The 21199-nt window shown below is 42.6% G+C and overlaps 1 protein-coding gene across 3 annotated transcripts in view; it reads right to left on the reverse strand.

The window, feature by feature from the left end:
- Nucleotides 1–21199, reverse strand: part of ADAMTS9 (ADAM metallopeptidase with thrombospondin type 1 motif 9) — a 169574-nt gene that overhangs the window by 121915 nt on the left and 26460 nt on the right. For 2 of the 3 annotated variants that reach the window (XM_077760262.1, XM_077760259.1), the window contains exons 4-12: nt 19051–19340; nt 16490–16573; nt 16276–16388; nt 14809–14849; nt 14579–14684; nt 9769–9915; nt 8393–8534; nt 7071–7175; nt 1001–1146 (exon numbers count right to left, since the gene is read on the reverse strand). In XM_077760262.1, the coding sequence (XP_077616388.1) occupies nt 1001–1146; nt 7071–7175; nt 8393–8534; nt 9769–9915; nt 14579–14684; nt 14809–14849; nt 16276–16388; nt 16490–16573; nt 19051–19340 (1174 nt within the window). The remainder of the gene's footprint in view (nt 1–1000; nt 1147–7070; nt 7176–8392; nt 8535–9768; nt 9916–14578; nt 14685–14808; nt 14850–16275; nt 16389–16489; nt 16574–19050; nt 19341–21199) is intronic. The other variant, XM_077760261.1, reaches the window with a different exon arrangement.

Below are 21199 nucleotides of genomic sequence, written 5' to 3' on the forward strand. Positions count from 1 at the left end.
TTTGAAGCTCAAGATCCTTTCCTGCTGAGATCTTTACACTGGGTGATTTTCTTTGTCTGGCTCATTCCAATTATGGAGTGATTTATCTCTCTCCACTTTCTGCATTACCTCTAGAACTGCTCTAAGACTTGGAAAAAAAAAAAAAAAGGCCAAAAAGACCAAACACTTCTTTTGGTGTTACAAATACAAACAATACAAACATGATGTATTATCTTCTATTCCTTCAGATTCGATACATCTTAGAGCCACACAAAATTTGATGTCATTCTTTATAATAAAAACGTGATTTTAAAAATCTACCTATAAATACGCATGCCTACGGTGCTGGATGTTGGGGGGGGGGGCATTAACTTCCTTAGGGCATGTACTACAAGGCTCGGCTGGTAAAAAGAGCCATGGTCACCTAATGAGAACTATCCTGAAAGGCAGGAGACTCTCATTCTGTACCCCGTCTGGTTGTGGGATGGGCCTTAGGTGCCTTCCCTGTGAAACACCTACCTTGATTCTAAATGTAACTCCTGACTTGAGATTCTCAGTCCCTTAGGGTCTGCTAACTTCACCTTGGGGCCCCGTGTGCCCTTTCCAGCATTCCAGTAGCTAACTGGAAAGGGTACAAGTGACCTACAATCTGGATGGGAAGGTCCAATTTCTTCCTTTCCTCAGGAAAATCTATCTGTTCGCCTCATTGGCCAGCTATCCCAAGCTCTGGAAGCAGTGAGATGTGTCTGACTGTCAAATTGTTTAAGACACCGACTGACATAAAATGCATCTACTGCGGTAGACAGAGGTCCTAACCAAGGATGGTGGGAGAAAGTAACACTGCAGAGGACGGTGCCTGGGAATGAGGAGATTGGATACCACCAGTCTAAGCAGCCCCAGAAACGCGCTTCCTCTCTAACTGGGGAAGAGCTATCCATCTGCTGGTAGCGGAACGATTTCCCTTCCAGAGGGCGCCACTCGGGCCATCTTGGTAACGACAGCGAGGCGTTCTAGGACTTACTCTGGCCGGTTGCACTCACGAATGGCAGTTTTGATGCCCCCTCCACAGGTCCTTGAGCAGGTTCCAAAGTGACTCCAGCTTCCCCAGGATCCATCAGTCACGGGGACCTCCATTTCTTTGGGAACACAAAATCCAAACTTGCAGTGCTGTGTTTAATAAGGGGAACAGTGAGGGAGAGCTCGGTGCCGGAGACGCGACAGGACCCACTGTCCTTTTGATCAAACGGCATACTTCATTCCCCGCCCCCCACCTCGCCCGCCAACCATCACTTTGAAATGCTGCCATTTCATCGTCTCGGTGAATAATGAAAGCTGTAGGGATTTTAATCTCATCCTCATTGATTTTAGGCCATGTCTTCATTCACCACTTGCTTGCATAAAACTCACCAATGAGCGGCTGGCTGCAGGCTGGGAGGGTAACTCCCAAGGCCAGCCTCGAAGTGCTCAGTTAGTCTACTTGGAGAAGCGAGGAGAGGAAGCGGGCAGACTGGCTGTAGACGGGGCCAAAGTGAGTTACTGGATTTGCAGAGCAAATGTCCATTAAGAAGGCTCTGAGATGTTGTGAGCCGGGTAAAATATGTTTTATTGCTTCCCGCAGATTTGAAAAGCCAATTTTAATTAAGTGGCAGAGAAGAAAAGCAAGTCGGAGGATTCCTATAAACTCCCTCCACCAAAGCACACAGGATGAGACTCGAGCAAAATGGACATATTCCAGAGAGCCCTAAACTTTATTGCTTTTTTGTTCCTAATGGTTTCAGATTCCCCAGCCTGCAGCAGGAAGAAGGCCATGATGCTTAAAACAAAACAAAACAGAATAAAAGTCCTCAGCAGGACAAGGGATTCGAGAAGCCCATGTCGACTCTCTGCCATTGTTGGGGTGTGAGGCCCTGACACAAAGGGAGGTCACTGAGCAGCGGACAAAGCAGGGGAGGCTGCGGCGGCGGCAGGAGGGTGACGCCCCGCAGCTCGCTCAGATCTCTGAAGTGGAGCTGGAGGTGGCTGGCTGCCGTGATTTATCTGCAGGGAGGGAAGAGGCAGAGGGCCACTGAGGCCGGGGCAGGGGGAGTGTGCTGGGAAAATGGACGACAAGAAAATGCAGGTGAAGGTCCCGGACTGAACAGGGTAGCCGCACAGGAGGCTGGGGGAACAATGACTCAAAGAGTGCAATCAGGCTTCCTCTACTTCGCAGCGCCTTCTCCCTCCTAATTATTCCCTTAGAGCATCTGAGGATGGCTCCCTTCCCCTGCGCGGTGGGGCAGAGGCTGTGCACTCAAAGAATCCTGGGCAACTCTGGACGCAAGAAACGTGAGCAGAGGAAGAGGAGATGGATGACAGCACTTTCGGCATTCACTTTATATTGGTCTTGAACATTTACTGGAGCATATGCACAAGCAAATAAATGAGAGAGCTAGCTTCATCTAGAACACGACCGTCCAATGGGAATGTACCATAAGCCACATATTTAAAAACATGTTATTAATATCTAGAAGCTACCTGAAAACAAGTAAAAAGAAAACTGAAATTAATTTTAATATTTTTTAATTTAGCTCCAAATATCTGAATAGTATTACTTCTGTGTGTAATCAATGTACAATTAGGCATTGTACACTCTTTTTCTTATCCTAGGTCTTCAACACCTGCTGTGTACTTTCTCTTAAGCACATCTCAGGTTAGGATTGACACTGGAAGGGCTCAACTAACCTTGTGTGCAGAACAGCGTCTTAGAAAGACAAAGCTTAGAAGGCCAATGGTCTGGGGGTGTGTGGCAGCTCTTTCACAAACTACCTCTGTGACCCTAGGTGAGTCTCTGATTCTGTCTCCACAGCTGAAAATGGAGACCAACCTGCTAAAGTTGTCTGGAATATAACACTAGAGATAGCGCATCTAAAACACCCACGACACAGCTGTGTAAGTCAGGGGGACCTGACTTAAATAAAGCTAGTAAGATAATGACAAACATTTACCCAACTCTTAGTATTGGTCAAGCACTGTTCTAAGCATTCTATATGTATGTGTGTGTGTCTATCTAGCTATCTAGCTATCTAGCTATCTATCTAGCTATCTAGCTATCTAGCTATCTATCCATCCATCCATCCATCCATCCATCCATCCATCCATCCATCCATCTACTCTCTCTCTCTCTCTCAACTTAATCCTCATAGAACACTGTGAAGTAACTACTATTATGACCCTTATTTCTACAGAAAAGAAAATGGAGGCACAGAGAAGCTGATGCCAGACATCAGTAAGGGGCAGAGAGGAAACCAAAACAGAGACATCTGACTCAAGACTGCACTCTTCATAGTGACATATGCTGCCTCACAATGCCAAGCAAATGGAAATGATTTTTGACAATAAATAAAGAAAAAGCTGAAAAAAGGGGCAAGATTAAAGACATAGTTAAGTGAGGCGGAGACCCCACGTTGCCTGCCCAATATCTATTTTCTCCTGTATCCTTGGTAAAAGAATCTGTATTTCCCCAGATTCTGGCACAGATAAGAGAAATCAGCAGACTTCACTGGGTGATGTTCCTGGGAAGGTCTTTCTGCCCCTCTGTCCCCAGCCCCTTGGCTTCATTCTGCCTAGAACTCCCACTTGATGGCTTGAGTTGCTGCAGCCATTCTGCCATCTTGAGGAGGAAATCCATGTGCATATGACAGCAGAACAGGAAGAAATTCGGAACCTACGTCCTATCTGATGAGCTGCCACAACAGTTCCTTCTATAACCTGCCTAGTTTGGAACTAATTTTTTGTATGTGTCAGAAGAAAGAGCCAATTTGCTTACATTACTATAATTGGATCTGACCTAAAGAAAATCTTAATTAATATACAAATGGGGTCATAGATGATGACTCCCAAATTCAGCCCTCAAATCTAGCTGCTAAAAACACATTTTATAAATTCTGCAAAGTAATGAGAAATTCCTATACTTACAATTAAAAACTGATCTGCATATCAAATAGTCCTTACTGATAGGACCACTGATGGGCAGGAAGGGAAGGAGAGGCAGAACCTGAGAATAAGAGAAGTGGGGCACCTGGCTGGCTCACTCCAGAGATCCTGTGACTCTTGATCTCAGGGTCGTGAGTTCAAGCCCCACATTGGGTGCAGAGCTTATTGAAAACAACAACAAAGAAAGGAATAATAGGAGAAGTGCCTGGAAATCAGAGCTGTTTGGCAGATATGTACCAAGATAATCCATTTCACCAGGCAAATTCGACAAACAATAATTACATACTGGAAGAGCCATTACTTTATAAGAAAGCACTAAGTGGCTGGTGGAATCCAAGCCAAAATATAGTCGGTCTTTTTTAAAGGTATCCAGGACCATTTAAATGATATTGTATATACATGCATCTTTTTTGAGAGGTTGGAAGAGGGACTTGGAGATCAATTTTGTCCCAAGGAGAGTTAAAACCAGAGTTTCATACCTCAGACTTACAAAAAGGGTTAAAATGAAATGTTAATGCACTTAACAAGAGAATGGAGAAAATAAAGACAATTAGAGTCATTCATCAAAATAACATTGTGTCAGCAGCCCAAGACAGATCACCGCTGAGGGACCAGGGCAGAAAGAAGAGAAAGAAACAAGAAATTAACCCAACCACAAAGGGAGTCCAAATTGGCTGGAGAAAAGGCATATGGTTTTACCGCTAATTCTAAGAAAACAAAACCAAATGGGGGGAAAAACACAAAGAATTTCTATGCCGACATATCCACCATCTTTGGCATTTGCAAAATGCATACCTGCTCTTCAGGGAAATAAACACACAAACGTCTGCGTCTTTAATAAAAGCCACTAGACTTGGACACTTTTTCTAAAACAGAACTAACAGCGTACCTATCATGTTCTCTACATACTTGCTTCTCTGAGAGTCTTCTGAGCCTGCCCTTTGGAATGCCTTGAAGTCTTTTGCTCTTGCTAAACACAAGCATACATAGAAAAAGACTTCTGAAAGATCTCCCAAATTTCCTCCACCCTCAGGTATAAGATTACCCTGCAATCCCTTATCTTCTGCTTCTGTTACGAAAACAGAAGATCAGAAAAAGATACAACGGTGGCCCTCCCAAGTTCTTTTGTATTTCAGAGTTGACTGGGACACCACAATGCTACATTGACATTGGGAGCCCATTCATGGCCATATCACTAAATACAATCCACTTCATCATATTACTGAAAATTCTGTTACAGTTTTTCCAGCGATACCATGTATGAGAAATAGACATAGCAGGTGGGTACGCCAGATTGACGAAGAACCGTAAGACAACACCAGTGATTTTTCTGGGATCAAACAGAATCATTTTAAGCAACATAGTTAGCTGGCTCTAACTCAAGCCAAAACCAAGCTGTCAGTTAGGTCCAATCTGTTGTCATCTTACATCAAGTGGTAGCACCTGTCTGCATCACTGTGTTTCAGCAGAACTCTGAGGCCACATGTTCATTTTGTAAGAATGAGTGAATTCTTAATGGTGGCAACGGAAAGAAACCTGAGAACCATATTCCCACTCAAACCTATGATCTTCCAGCCATCAACACGTTGAGATAAACACTCTACAAAAAGTGAAGAATTCTCCCCGGCCAAGGAGATCAATTTCTTTTGAAGCTAATGAAAGGTGCAAAGGTACTGTGCCCATGCCCATATATAGTTTTGTTAGGTTGTTACTGGAGAAAGCTATATTCTCAACTGCTGAGGTTCTTGGTCATCAAGAAGTGACAACATGAGCTGATGGAATCCCCACGTAAGTCAAGTATAAAAGCAGCTTCGTTGTAATTTTTACTTTTTTTGGAATGAATTTTATAATTTTTCAAATAACTTCCCTACTCTCCAGCTCATGTAACTTTACAGCCACCCTGGCAGATGGTCTTCCTGTTCGACCACTGGGACTGAAGGAGCTCAGTGGGCCTGAGGTACAGCCACTATGGTAGATGCTGTAGCCTCTTCAGACAAAGCAAAGGAGGAAAAGGGGGTGGGGAGTGGCTTGAGTGCACGGGGACACTGTCCTAATGAGCTGAGCAACCTTGGGTAAGTCACTTCTTTTCTCTATTCCCTGTCTATAAAATCAGGGAAGGGAGAGTTGAGGTCTGTCATTTCTGAGAATTCCTTCTATGGAAACATCCTGAGGGCTACTAATTCCACAAGGTAGAGGCCAGTGAAATGAGCAAAGAACAGAAGGTTAAAAGTGAGAAAAGTAGACAATGGGAAGAAGAGAGAAGAAAGGGAAAATACATGCAAGGACGACAAGAGACTCAGAATATAGTCCGGGGACTGCATCATTGGTGAGTGAAAGGATGCCATTTCCACAGGGATTGAAAAAAATCAGGCTTAGATCTAAAACTTTTTGTATCCATTTTTTTGTGTGTGTGATGATGATGATGATGATGATGATGATGATGATGATGACAATATGGCTAACATACTAACTTTTTATTCTTGTGGTGGATAGCAAGTACAGAAGGATGCATTGATCATACTCCTAGGTGTGTGGATGCATTGTTATTTCTGGGCTGAACAAGTAGCAGATTTTGTCTGGTCATTAACAAATAAGTGGGAATATATATATATAAATGTAGTTATAACCAATTCAGATTTGCATTTGGATATATCCCTCTTTGAAGGGACTGACACAAGCTGGGAAAATCCTGGTACCCTACTAGTGAACAAGGTAAGTTCACTGTATTTCTGTGCTTCTTTGATTTTAAGACGCTCCATCAATTTCAAAACAGCCTTCCACTCCCCCCTCGCCCACCCAAAAGAGAGAGGAGAAAAAGAAGCTGTGTCACGTTCATACACTGAAAAGCACCTTCCTCTGGGGAAGGCGAAAATGAGGGAAGGGACGTGTTCAAATTGAGGCAATAACGATGGCTCCGGGTCTGGTAGCCGTATTGTGCCATGCTGTAAATTTGCACAATTTTCAAATGTAAAGTTGAACCTCCTGTCCCCAAAAGGTGTTGTGCGCACTAAAACACGTTGCATCATTTATATTCTAAACCATGGTGGCTATGCCAACAGCTACACTTCTGCCCATTTCTGCTGCCCCGAGACAAAAGAAAGGATTGGGGTGCTACTTGCCTTTCCAGGCTCACACTCTGTTCCGTCTGCCCAGGGCGTGTGCTGAGTCCGGCAGCCTTTGTGCGCTCCATCCACGTTATGGCACCAGAGCCGTCGACACTGCATCTGCTCGATTCCATTAAACAAAAATTTGGTGACAATGTGATTAGATGATACGGGACCAGGCAAGGACTGGTGCTTCCACTAATGTTTGGCCAGCGAGAGAGCATAGGTTGGAAATGGATTCTTTTTTCTCGCTATGATGAATGATAAAATATTCCAAGGGCTTGGAAGGCAGCCCATGAGACACATTTCTGCGTCTGGTAAAACTTCAGATGGTGTAAAAGGGGGAATCTTTGCTATCATTAGTAAGGCAGAAAGGAATATAACTGTGGATAAATTTTACTAAAAATTGGTACTATTTCCATAGAATCGTTATATTTCCCAATTCACCATGCTATCTCGGAAGTCTTTCCCTCCAAAACAGCCACACGGGAAGGAAGAAAATGGGGTACCTCACAGAAGCACAGCTCTGTCCATTTGCATCCTGACAACCACTGGTATCATTGGTCCAAGGGCCCACAGCACACAGATTAAAATATCCTACATCCACCAGTTGAACTACTGCCAGAAATGGTCTCAAGTCCCACATGGCCATGGGACATAGCCCTGTCCCAGGGAAACAGGTTTGTCTCCTGAATTACCTGTACCAAATCTAGAAGATTCCCTGTAATAAAGGTCACCCCGACCAGTCAGTGGAGATGAAAGGAGACAAGGAGAGAAAAGGGCTGAGCCGTGCCATTACCAGCTCTGTGACCCCATCCTCTCTGAGCCTCACTTTCCCACGTGTAAAAGAAAATGATAATGGGGATCTCTCTTTTGGGGCTGCCCTGACAGCATAATGAGAATGGGTAGGTGAAGTACCACCTAGCAGCAAGCACTGTTCTCACTGTTTATCACCATCATTGTCATTACTATTGTCATTAATAGTCAGGGGACCCAATCTCAACTTTACTATGAGCAGTTTATGTGAGACTGAGAAGGCAGTGGAAAACTGTGAGTCAAAAATGCCTAGAATCAGGGCGCCTGGGTGGTGCAGTCGGTTAGGCGTCCGACTCTTTGGTTTCAGCTCAGGTCACGGTCTCGTGGTTTCATGAGTTCGAGCCCCACATAGCGCTCTGTGCTAGGGGCATGGAACCTGCTTGGGATTCTCTCTCTCCTTCTCTCTCTGCCCCTCCCCCACTCGGGCTGTCTCTGTCTCTGTCAAAATAAATAAGCTTAAACAATTTTAGTAAAAGGTCCAGAATCAATGGATGAGGGCAGAGATGGCCCCCCACACTTACCATATATGGGCACACCTGAGAACCTGGTCCAAAAATCAATTCACATTGTTTATTCACGTTGTAAAGGAGGCCCGGCAGCTGGGGAGGCAGAGGGTAGCGTCTGGCTTCAGGTTCATTAAGCAAACACTCACCGTAACCAGTGCTATGGGAAACAGACAAATACAGACGGTGTGAGCAACGGATGAGACGTGGCTGTCAAAGATTCCAGATGAAAGTGAAGGCCATCCCGCCTTTTAAAGGTAGAATGGATAGTTTATTTTTCATACGTGCTTTACTCTTAATATCCCAGGCTAACGTCCAGAAGTGGAAGTTCTCTTTTTGGCGTCTACTTGTTTGTGGATCTGTTAGCTATCCATACAACATAGTCAGTAGGAAATATGTAGTTTTTACAGCATTTATCACATTTCGGGGCAACTGCCTATTTATTTTTTGCTATCATCTCCAATAGATTGCAAGCTTCTTAGGGGCCAAGATAGCATCTTTTTCATCCGAGAATGGGGCTCTAAGCACTATTGCAACAAGTCTTTGGTAAATGTTTGCTGAATAGATGAGTGAGTGAATCAACAACTACAGTAAGCAACACTTCTGATCATCTGGTTAAAAAGAATAACAGCAACCCTCCAGTTCCTTGGCTTTTCTGCAAACACCTCTTCTGGAAAATTCACACCTGGTGAGTTCTGATTAATAAGCCCCCTCTTCCCTGTGGCTGAAGAAATATACACCCAGTGACCTTGGACAATCACTTAACCTTTTGTACATCTGGGAGAGAACAGCAATAAATCTGTGACACAGGGATATTGTATAATGTAATTGGATCTCGGAGCTGCCTGGCAGGAAGCTTGAAAAACAAAACAAGGAAAGAAGGAAAGAAGGAGAGAGAGAGAGAGGGAGGGAGGGAAAGACAGAGACCGAGAAAGAACATTCTCAATTCAACAACATGGAGGTCTGGGTAATTTTCATCCACCCACGTTACCCTCTTTGGGATCATCTCACTACCCTCCCCTTTTCCAAGCCAAAACTACTAAGTTAGAACCACATAAATATTTGTGGCCTTCCTTCATCGTGTAATCACATTCACGGTCCCTCCCCTAAGACCTGAACAGATTTCATATCTTCACCAAGAATGAAGCAACATTTACATATTCTCTTTAAGATCCTGACCTTTTCTTGAGCTCAGTCTGTAATCTTCAAAACTCTGGCAAGGATACGAACTGCACAGATGTCAGCGAGTATTTTTTTTACCTCCTCCCAGGAATGTCAACAAAAATAACAACTCAAAAGGAATGCTTGACTCTACATTTTCTTTCCCACAATGAGTTCGCTACATGGAGGCCAGACGCTAGAAGCCCGTGCTTAAAAGAACATTTAAGTCTTACTCTAAAAACTCAGTGATATATTTCCGACTACATTTTGACCACATCCAGGGGTTGGTGTAGAAGTTCAATGTTGGAGCCATGACATGCTGGGGACTCTTCACTCCTTCCTCTTTGCACTTGTTATTGTCATCATGAGGCATGTTAAACCTAAGACCAAGGAGACAAAGACGGGAAGTGTCAATAAACACCAAAGGCTTGAGCTCTTACAATTGCTACAAGAACGCATCTCAGAGAAAAAAAGTTAACTGACTTCTTCACTGTGGGTCAGAAACTACATCCTGGTGATCACAAGAAAACCTCTGGATGGTTCAAGATGGAGTGAAGCATAAAACAGAATTCTCACCCAATTTAATACAAAATGCCGTTAATGTACAAAAAACAAAACAAAACAGGAGAGTGGGCCATTCTCTGGGTCAAGTGTACTTTTTGGAATTGCAGAGGATGTGAACATACTATAGTTCATGCTGGAATACCGTAGTTGGAATTCCTAATAAGCCGTTAAAGGCCAATTTATAGAGTCAAGAATTGGGCCAAGTTATGATAGCACCGTGAATATAACGAGTCTGTCAAGTGTCAAAACTTGAGGCCAAAGGCTTTCTAATAAGAGGCTCGCTATGAGTCTTGGCATCTCCTCCTTTTGGGTCGGATGATATAACCACGTAGGTATATCATTATAAAGGAATGTAAAGTTTGTGCACAATAAAACCCATTAAGGAAAGTGGCAGGCCTGGATACCGGACGCATGCCAATTTAACTGGCTTAATGCAGACATGGCAAATAGTTTCATGCTTCCTGCCAATGCCAATTGATTGGGACTGGCTTCCTAAAATGTTGGACACAAAAGGGTTCTTAAATGAATCCAGGTTCTACCCGAGGAAAGGCTGTGATAGAGTGTCAATGTCCTCTCGAGCCTGGGAGCAAGGTCAGCAGAAGCAATACACACTTGCCATTCTTGGCTTCATCAGAGAAAATGGGGTTGGTGGGGAGGACAGAGAGCATTTCTCAATCTAGAAACATCAATTCTTGACCCACATGCCTCTCGCAGCTCAGGTAACAAACTCCAAGGGGCTGTCTTCTCTGGATGCCGCCCCAGTCACAAAATTGATGCATGTGATTAATTTTGCATTTGGGGAGGAATCTGCTTCCCTAGTTCATCCTCAAACAGGGAAATCAGTGAGTTAGAAAGAAGCGCGTAGACTAGTTTCGCATTCAATGAAAAGCCGACATAAAAGCCTACAAAGTCCACTCCCTTCCTTTCTCTTGGGGTTGGTTTCCTTCTTCTCTGGAAACCCCCCCCCAAAAAAAAAAACAAAAAAAAAGAACACTTGGGCTCCTCAATAATTGTCTGATGGAATAAACGCCAGATGGAAATTAGGAGACATAAAGCCTTTATCTGTTTAGGTTAATATGAATAGTTCTTCATGCTTCAGAGTCCATTTTCTGAAAAGAATGACTGTCCCAGTTTCTGGTTCCCTATGCAAAATCAATGTCGTTGTTACACCAACAAACCCAACACAAGCAACACCCTCAAATCTTGGTGCTTTGTCTCCCTGTGGTGGAGACGAGTTGGTGTTTGCTGCCCAACCCCACCACACCTAAATAAAACTGAGTGTATTTTATCACACCAATAGAAAACTTTTCACTGAAATATCAGGCACACTTGCCTGCTCACAGGAGGGGCTATATAATATTTTCTGAACACTTCCCTAAAAAAGGACAACAAAGACTTTTTGGTTTTTTGCATTTGCAATGCAGCAGGCAATGCATTAATTGCATCAGATGCTTTCTTTCATTAAACTACCTTATGTGAAAAGTGCTATTACTCTCCATATTTTATAGATGACTTATAGAGAGGTTGAATTACTTGATCAAGGTCCCACAGCTGATGGGGTGGGAAACTGGGATTGGAAAGCACTTCACTCTGATTCTAAAACCTCTGTGCTTTGGAATACATAGAAAGCATATTCCCTCCTGTTAGACAAACTGTGCAAAATTTGTCGGAAATACAGTGTAATGATCTCTGTATGTTTAGAGGGTAGGGATTCAAATACCTCCCAATTCTTCCTAACTCAGAGCTGGTACGTCTAGAAGCTGGTATGAGAAGGTAGAAACTATTTTTGAAGCATCCCATGATGCTCAACAAATATGATATCAATTGCTTTTTTTCTCTCCAACAGGGTTTTATGTTATCAGACAGTCATGACTGTAACAACTTAACACTGAATCTTTAAAACGTTAATTAGAAAACCTGCTAAAAAGCACTGTAGCGAGTTAAAACACACACACACACACACACACACACACACGTATAACTCTTCGTTTTCCTTAAAATACAAGCAAACCTAACTATATGAGACAAAGCAACAAAACAAAAAGAATTCACTAAAGGGCTAGAAATATACCTTTTGGTGTGCTAATAACTCACCTCATTCATGAATTAGTTCATTTTTTTTTAACTTCTTGACACTTTAGAGATGTGGTCCATAGGTATTAGCTCTATCTACGAGCTAGGAAAACAGCATCCATTTTTCTCAAGTCCAGAACTGGGGTATCTGGCTCCTAGCTCCTTAGTTCCAGGATCACATGCTGGTACCCCAATATTAGCAACTAAACTTTAAGCAATTTAATATTGCTAAGGTCAAACATAGAGAAACAATAGTATCTACCATGTGGGGATTATGGAGTTTAAGGGAGATCATGTCAATAAAGCTCCGAGGCCAATGCCAACAACATGGTTTTTTGGGGGGGCGAGGTGTGCTAACCGTGCAGTTAGCATAGCTGAGGTTCCTCTGTAGCTGAAAGTATTCAGGTTTTGCAAATCACAATTCTCACTTTCCTTAAAATGTAAGCTTTGTAAACTGGCTATCTAAAAGAAGTTTGTAAGCTCTTACGAGGAAGGAATTAACAGGAAATTCATTCTATTTCTTTAAATAGTATATGTGTCTTTCCCATACGTTGTGGGGAATTGTTAATCTGTTAATCATACAAAATCCTGCCTTTTGAATGCATTCCTATTGCTGTAACTTCCCCCACTGTGGTCTCTTGAGGCAGGGATGGCTGTCTTGTTAAAATGCTACCCTATTCTTCGTGGTCAAACCTATACCTCCTATTTAAAGGTCTAAAGGAATTATGAGACTTTATGCAAAATAAACAAAAATCCCCAAAAGATTCTATTAAGTTTATGGAAACAGTTAAACAAAACCAAGCCAGTTATTTTAATACAGGACTTGTCAGAACCTTGACTTTATGTCACTCAGCCTTGTAACTCTAAAGAGGGGCTACACTCAGAAGAAAAAAAATTAATCACTTGACTACAAAAATCCTTTCTTTCTTTTTTTTTTTTTTTTTTTTTTAACCTTCATAGACCATTCTCTTGGAATTAGTGCGGGAGCCCTTGCGTATTGGGAAATATTGGTAGGACCAGTTTTCAAACTGAGTTCCAAGAAATCCTTGGGTTTCACAAAAATATTTCAGAAATGAAAAGGACAAAGAGGAAGCCAACTAAGAGGGACTCCAGCTCACTGCATCTGCTTAATTGAAAGCCATTCCTCTCTTGTGTTATAAATATTGAGCATCAGACAATATTTCCTTTGGAGAAAAGAAAACAAGTGTGCTCTTAAAATACACTTGAAAGTTAACTAGTTTCAAAATATACTCATTATATGTTGAACTAAATTAGAGATTCCTTTATACATGCATCTTGCTTTTACTTCTAGAATATCACACAGCACATAGGTGCCTTAAAAAAAAACATTTGTTGAGGGCCGCCTGGGTGACTCAATTGGTTGAACATCGACTTTGGCTCTGGTCATGATCTCACAGTTCGTGGGTCTGAGAGCTGTGCTGACAGCTCAGACTCTGGAGCCTGCTTAGGATTCTGTGTCTCCCTCTCTCTCTGACCCTCCCCCACTCATGCTCGCTCACTCTCTTTCTCTCTCTCCCAAAAATAAACTTTTTTAATAAAAAAAATTTAATTAAAAATTAAAAAAAAAACATTGTTGAATGAAAAAGTTTGCTTAATAGATTTTACCTCTAAACCAAGTTAACAACGACATGCAAAGAGATACATAATGACATTAGTGACATCTTTTGAAAAAATTATTTTTAAGAGGTATTAGCATAAGTCATTAACTTATTCTAGAAAGAAAACAACGCAGATCAAAAATCAGAAGAATTTCTCATAGGTTTACACTGTTTCACCCACGTTCTAACTATCCTTATTCTCTAAAGAACAAAAAGGAAAGGGCAGTTTCATCATCACCACTAAGTGACCATAGTCAGGAAACGTTTTCTTCTCTGTATCTTTGTTGAATCTCTTCCCTGAAAAAGGGATGTCAGTGCGCCTACAGCTAAATGTCTGAAAGACAGCTCGGTGTATCTACAATCAGGATTGATCTGGATTTGCGAAGATCTCGTGAACCAGGGGAAGGGAGACCCTTCCAGATAAAGATGTTACGTCACTGAAGTTTCCGAAGCTAATATACTCTCAGCTTCAGTGGATGGGCTGGAAAGGCCTCATTCCTCCCATGCCCCCTCGGAAAGGGGAATATCAGGTTTTGCACAGCAAATATATGCAGTTGAACCACAGATACACATCAGCTGCGGCTGGAGAGGATTTACCGCATTACTCAACTTTCTAAAGTCGAAGTTGTTTCCCCCAGGTAGGTTCAAGGCTCTTCAACCCTGAAATCTCTATTATGACTCTAAGAGTATGTTCCACTCTGTGAAGTCAAGGGAGTTCTCACTGATGCCAAGGAAGAAAAGAGTCAGGTGACTAGGGTTTAAATGGAAACACGGAAAGGAAACATACACATGGCCCAGCTCGTGAGCGATTGTGAAAGCCGTGCTCAGTCCACTGTCTTCACTGATAGAACAGCTTCGGTACGGATCGCAAATGGTACCCAGTTCAGCGAGGCCTATTCCAAAGGAGGAGAAAAAAGGAAAGAAGGATTTAAAATTGCTTTAAAAAGCAACTACGGCGTGGAATAAAAACATGCAGAAAATTGTTATAGCCATGGAGGGTACGCACAGCTCACTCACCTAGGGTATCACATTTGTCATGAGCTCTGCAGATATCCTGTCTGAAAGCAAAGCAGACTTAGGGCCAGGATAACACCAAAGAGCAAATATCAACACAAGTAATCACCTGCCACTCCTCTAGACATTCACGACACCACACACCTTACGGGGGAGGAGGCTACAAGAAGCAAATAGGGCCAAGGGCGTGCAACTCAAAAGGGCTTGGGAACCAGTGACTTCCAGATTAAAAGCTACATCTAGCGGTTTTCTACGGCCCCAGGGGGGTGGGGGTAGCCACAGCGCAAGTGAAAACAAGTGAAAACCTCTCCGACTAGGACTTTCCCTCATATGGCAGCATAAGTGATTCTAGTTTCTTCGTGAGCAGTCCTGACAAGGCTCTGAGTGCCTTTCGTTTCAGCACATATAAAGGTAACCACTTGGGACTATATCCAAGGTGGCCAACAAGAAATACAAAGGACAGTGCCCCTCTTTGTTGCCCTGCATGGCGTGTCAAATATTTTTGAGTTAGTAGCTGCTATTTACAAATTGGAGGGTTTATGGGGCGCCTGGGTGGTGCAGTCGGTTAAGCATCTGACCCCTGATGGAGGCTCAGGTCATGATCTCATGGTTCGTGAGTTCGAACCTGGCATCAGGCTCTGCTGATGGTGTGGAACCCGCTTGGGATTCTGTCTCTCCTTCTCTCTGCCCGTCCCCTGCTTGTGCTCGTTTGCTCTCTTTCTCTCTCTTGCTCAAAATAAATAAACTTAAAAAATAATAAAATAGTAAAAATTGGAAGATCTCACACAAAAGAGATATATTCCCTGTTTCTGACTTTTTGCGGCATCGCAGAAGTTGGCAACAGCAGATGCATATGTGGCGTGGTATCAATCAGGTGCATCTGAACAGCAGGTGCCTTCGCCTAAGGGTGTCTGCTGTTAGGCCTTCCTGATGCATCTGTTGCCTACGCGGCACCTGTCGGCTGGTGGCTTTCAACCACCACTGATTTTGCTCCCCTGCCCCCAGAGAACATTCGGCAACATCTGGACACACCACTGGTTGTCACGAGGAAGAGGAGAGTCTGCTACCAGTAGGCAGTAGGTAGAGACCAAAGATGTGCTAGGCATCCTGCAGTCCAGAGGGCGGCCCCCACAAGATGGCTGAGGTTGAGAACCCTTGTACCAGGGGCTGGCGACCAAGAATATCTGACCTCACCCCATCGATATGACTGGAAACTGGGAGACTGGAGGAATAAGAAATCCACATACGGGGGCACCTGGCTGGCTCAGTCGGTTGGGCGTCCGACTTCGGCTCAGGTCATGATCTCGCAGTTCGTGAGTTCGAGGCCCGTGTCGGGCTCTGTGCTGACAGTGAGGAGCCTGGAGCCTGCTTCAGATTCTGTGTCTCCCTCTCTCTCGGCCCCTCCTCCCTCTTTTACACACACACACTCTCTCTCTCAAAAATAAATAAACATTAAAATAATCCATATACCTCGTTACCAGAACAGCGGTATCATGCTGAATTCCACCTGGATAGTTGGAGTGCTGCCACTGGCAAAAATTTCTTAATGTTGTCTGGGCGTTAAAAGATATGGAAGGTCCTTCCTAAATGCAGAAGAGAATTATGATTGGCCCACGGTGCCCACACCAGTTAGATATGCCATTTCGGATACATATACAAGAAAGAAGAAAAAAAACTTTATTACCTGTTCATTATGAATCACAACTAAGTTCACAATAACAATATTAATTAAATTTCCAATACTTGGGTCTTTATAGATAGAGGCTACCTGCAACCGAGATAAATTTTTCAAGGTTAATTGTGAACTCTGTGTAAGCAATAAGCAATACACTTCTTACGCTGGGCTCCACCTCTTGCCACATTTTCACGTAGCATATGCATTTTGTAGCTCTGAATTTGCATTCATTCAACAAACATTTATCAAAACTCTCCTTTGGAAAGTCCATAGATGGCAGTTTCAGAAAATCATGAACCATTACAAGTCTGAGTTTCAAAGTGTTTTCCTTGGAAACTGCATTGCCACGGGACTTAACGGTTCTCTGGGCCAAAGCACTGGATATTAATTTTCGATCACTCTTTCGTCCCAGTTGAAGCCCCAGATTGCCCAATTATGGAATCTCACAGTGACCACATGCTTACTACTATTGCCATTCTTCAAGTTTACCTCCCATTTATGTTCCTCACACCTGGTAACCTTTTTTTTGTCCCCAGTATTATCATTAATTATGAGAGCTAACATTCATCGAATGCCTGTTGTGTACTAGATCATTGTAGAAAACTGCACAGCCATTTGCATTTAGTCCCCACAGCAAAACTCTTAGCTGGGTGTTATAATTTCTGTGCAGCAAGTAAGGAAACTAAGGATCGGAGAAATTAAGTAATTTTTCCAAGACTAGATAGTGGTGAGTAGCAGAGCCAGGATGAATTTGACCCAAAGTCCAGGCTCATCATTGAAATTCTTCTGAAAGGTCTAAATGTATAGGTTGGAAATGGACTTGACTCTGTGTGAAGTGTGATTACGTTCTCCTTTCCTTCCTCCCAGACAGGAGAGGGTTGGACACACGGGACTGAGTATGGGGAAGGGGGGAGAGGAGAGAGTGCAGAAGAGGCAGGTTGAGGTGTGTGGTGGAGAGCACAAAGGGGTCATTCAAAGCAGTGAGGGGAAAGAGAGAGAAGCATAGGCCAAGGAGAGCGAGGAAGAAATCCGAAAGCATAGTTCCCAAACATGGCTGCTTTTGGTACTCTTCTGAGGAATTTATTAACAGTACATTCTTGTTTATAGAAATTAGGGTCAATCTATTGGAAGAAAAGCTATGTTGAGTCTTAAAATGAATGAGGGTAGATTACATGGGCTGCTATAGAACAATTTCCAGTGTTTTTAAAAGAAAAGAACAATATGTAAAACAGTGTATGTTAATGTTCCATTTTGGTTTGAAGACAAGTTGTATATACATATATACTTATTTTAAAAATACGTAGAGTTGTGTTGCCCAATATGGTAGCCACTTGCTACATGTGGTCATTAAATACTAGAAACGTGGCTGGTCTAAACTGACACGTGGGACATCTGAGTGGCTCAGTCGGTTAAGCGTTCGACTCTTGATCTCAGCTCTGGTCACGATCTCATGGCTAATGAGTTCTAGCCCTGCATCAGGCTCTGTGCTGACAGTGCTGAGCCTGCTTGGGATTCTCTCTCCCTCGCTCTCTGCCCCTCCCCTGCTTGCAGGCACATGCACACACTCTCTCAAAACAAATAAACATAAAAAGAAATTAAGATGATATGTGCTGTTGAGTGTAAAACACGTTCTGAATTTTGAAGACTTAGTATGAAAAAAAGTCAAATATCTCAGCAATTTCTTAAATGGTAATATTTTGATAGAAAAGAAAATACATTATTAAAACTAATTTTACTTGTTTGATTTTCTCACAGAGCGGCTAGAAAATTTAAAATTACATATGTGGCTTGCATTATATTTCTATTGGGCAGTCCTGGTTAGAAACATATGCAAAAAAAAAAAAAAAACCACCTTTTAATAGTTGTTGCCTCTGGAAAGGAGTCAGGATAGGGAAGGACACTTACTTTTCATTAAGAGACTTTGGTTCTGTTTGATTTTTTAAAATAATGCAAACCTATCGATTTTTTGATTCAAAACAAGACTAGGAAAATATAGAGGAGAGATCTGTGAGCCTCATCGCAGTGCTACTTCATCAGAATCTTGGGGAAGGAGTCAGAGGCAAAGGGCTGCGGGTCAAAAAGTTCCAAGGTGATTGTGATTCGCAATGAGCATTCAAAAGTCATACTGGAGACCGGAACCTGCTGTGCAAATTTCTATGTCACACAAAGAACACTGGGTTTGGGACGTGGACAATCTATAGGTCACATACAGTCTCTAAGCCACTTACTAGCTTTACAGGACTGTGGGCAAGTGACCTAACTCCACTGAGGCTCAGTTTATCTATAAAATGGAAGGTGATAAGCCTACTTAGCAGCACTGCCAGGAAGATTAGCAGTGATGCCTTTCAACGAGGAAGCACACTGTCTAACAGAATAAACTTTCAGCACTGTAACCATTATTGTTCTTGTAAAAAGGCCACCAATACATAATCTCACGTTCTCTTGAGTCACTTGCCTGAATTGTTGAAATGCCAGCCCTGAGAATGATCTTCCAAAGCACTGGGTGGAAACCCATTTCCCAATGGCACATTTAAGGACCTCATAAATCACCTTCTTTTGAATGTACTTACAATTGACATTAAAGTTAAAATATAGTGTTGAAGGTTTGCTCCGTGGTATAAAACCATTTTGTAGTCTGCCACCACCATCACTTCTACAAACCGTGGGTAGGATAAAAAACGTTTTGTTCGTCTGTGGTTCCTCTTTTCCCCTGAGCTGTCCGTCTTGTTGCCAGAGGCAGAAAACGCCTTTGTTGCTAAGCTGCTTTTTAATACCGCCACATCGTCCGCCAGGCTACGCTTTCCTCCCCATTTTCCTGTTCTCATTTTCCTCTTGTCTCCGCTGTGACTATTTTTGCGTTCTGTAACAAATCAGATGGCACGCATTACGTTTTGAACCACATCTATTTCATATTAAGAATTTCATTCGCCACATCTTAAAATGATGCTTCTGTCGTCGAATTACATACAAAATCAAGTTCTACACACTGTGGACTCCACAAGAGAGACTCAATCTGCGCTCTCAGCTCAATGACTAAGGACCTGAAATTAGCTTCCTGGAAGCTTCCATAAATGCTCACTTACGGTATTAGAAAATCAGGCATGAGTTTAAGGGAAACAATTGCCTATGACTCTTTTTATTTAATAACAAAAGTCTCGCTGGGATTTAAGTGGTTTCCATTCATTGTTCTTTGCCACAGACATAGGAAGGGCCAACACAGGTACTGAGCTTTAGAGAATGGAAATGGAGCTCTCTCATATACACCACTTTTGATATTCAATGAGCTACAGTATAAAGAGGCCTGCGAGGTGGCCAGGCTAACAGACAATACAAAGGAACTCTAGAAAATGCACAACAAGGTATTTTTCTATGACTGTATTAAATCATTGTAATACATGAAATATAAGAATAGAATTACTGCTATTCATCGCCTCTGAATTTTTAAAATGTTTTATTTTATTTTTTTGAGAGAGAGAGATAGACACAGCGTGAGCGGGGGAGGGTCAGAGAGAGAGGGAGACACAGAATCCAGAACAGGCTCCAGGCTCTGAGCTAGCTGTCAGCACAGAGCCCGACGCGGGGCTTGAACCCATGAGCTGTGAGATCATGACCTAAGCCAAAGTTGGACACTCAACTGACTGAGCCATCCAGGCACCCCCATCACCTCTGAATTTTTAATTAATTTCTTTCAGGGCTCAGTTAAGGAAGTCGATTAAACTCCGAGAGTATGAACAGGCCGCTGGGGCCATGAGGGGTAATACCAGAATAGGTCTACTCATTGCCTAGGCATCTTGTCAGTTCTGCACAGCCTTGCTGCTCAGAGTGTGGTCCATGGACCAGAGGAACCGGCAGCCCCTGCATACTTGTGAGAAACGTAGACACTGGCCCCACTCTACACCTGATACATCAGAATCTCCATTTTAACAAGATCTCCAGGTGATTCACATTCATATCCATGTTTTGAGAAGCACTAGTCTGGAACATAGCTTGCAGCTTGTATTGCTGGTGAAAATAATTTGCTGTTAAAGTCATCAACCACACAATAAACAGAATAAGCAATAAAGTGCCTGCCCCAAAAGGCTTTGAGTAAAAACAGAATGTAATCAGTTATGTTGGCCTATCATCTCATAAATGTGCTTTAAAGTTTTAATGCCACCATCTTGTAGTCTGAAACAGGCAAAAGAATTGTACCGTGGACAAGTATGCTTGCCTCAGACATGAGGATTAGAATTTATTATACCAGTAACAAAGGTTAAACTCTAAGTGGTTTCATATTTGAAGGGTTCACATATTGGACCATGAAAACCATTGCTAAAACAATCGATGGAGGCCAAGATGTGTATTTTGTCCAAGATGTGTGTTTAAGCAGTGGTCAACATAGTGTAATTAGTTCATACTGTTCAACAAGTTATATGTGATTCAGCCATAGATCAGATAACTGGCCCAAAGTCTAGTACATAGTACAATTCAATATGACATGCTTTTCTTCAAGTCTCTCTCAAGTACATTCATATATGTTATACCTATGCTGTATGGGTCATGAGGCTGTCCATTTTTAAGTCATCAAATGACTATAGAATGTATAGTAATCAACCACCTACTATCGGCTAGGCATTGAACCAGGATCTTCTGTGTATGTTACCTCACAATTTCTCTTAGAATGCGAAAATTACCCTCGCCTTTACACATGAAGAAAAGAAGTCTCAAAGAGTTTGAGCA

The sequence above is a fragment of the Crocuta crocuta genome, unplaced genomic scaffold (genome assembly GCF_008692635.1).
Source record: "Crocuta crocuta isolate KB4526 unplaced genomic scaffold, BGI_CrCroc_1.0 scaffold213, whole genome shotgun sequence".
Taxonomy (NCBI): domain Eukaryota; kingdom Metazoa; phylum Chordata; class Mammalia; order Carnivora; family Hyaenidae; genus Crocuta; species Crocuta crocuta.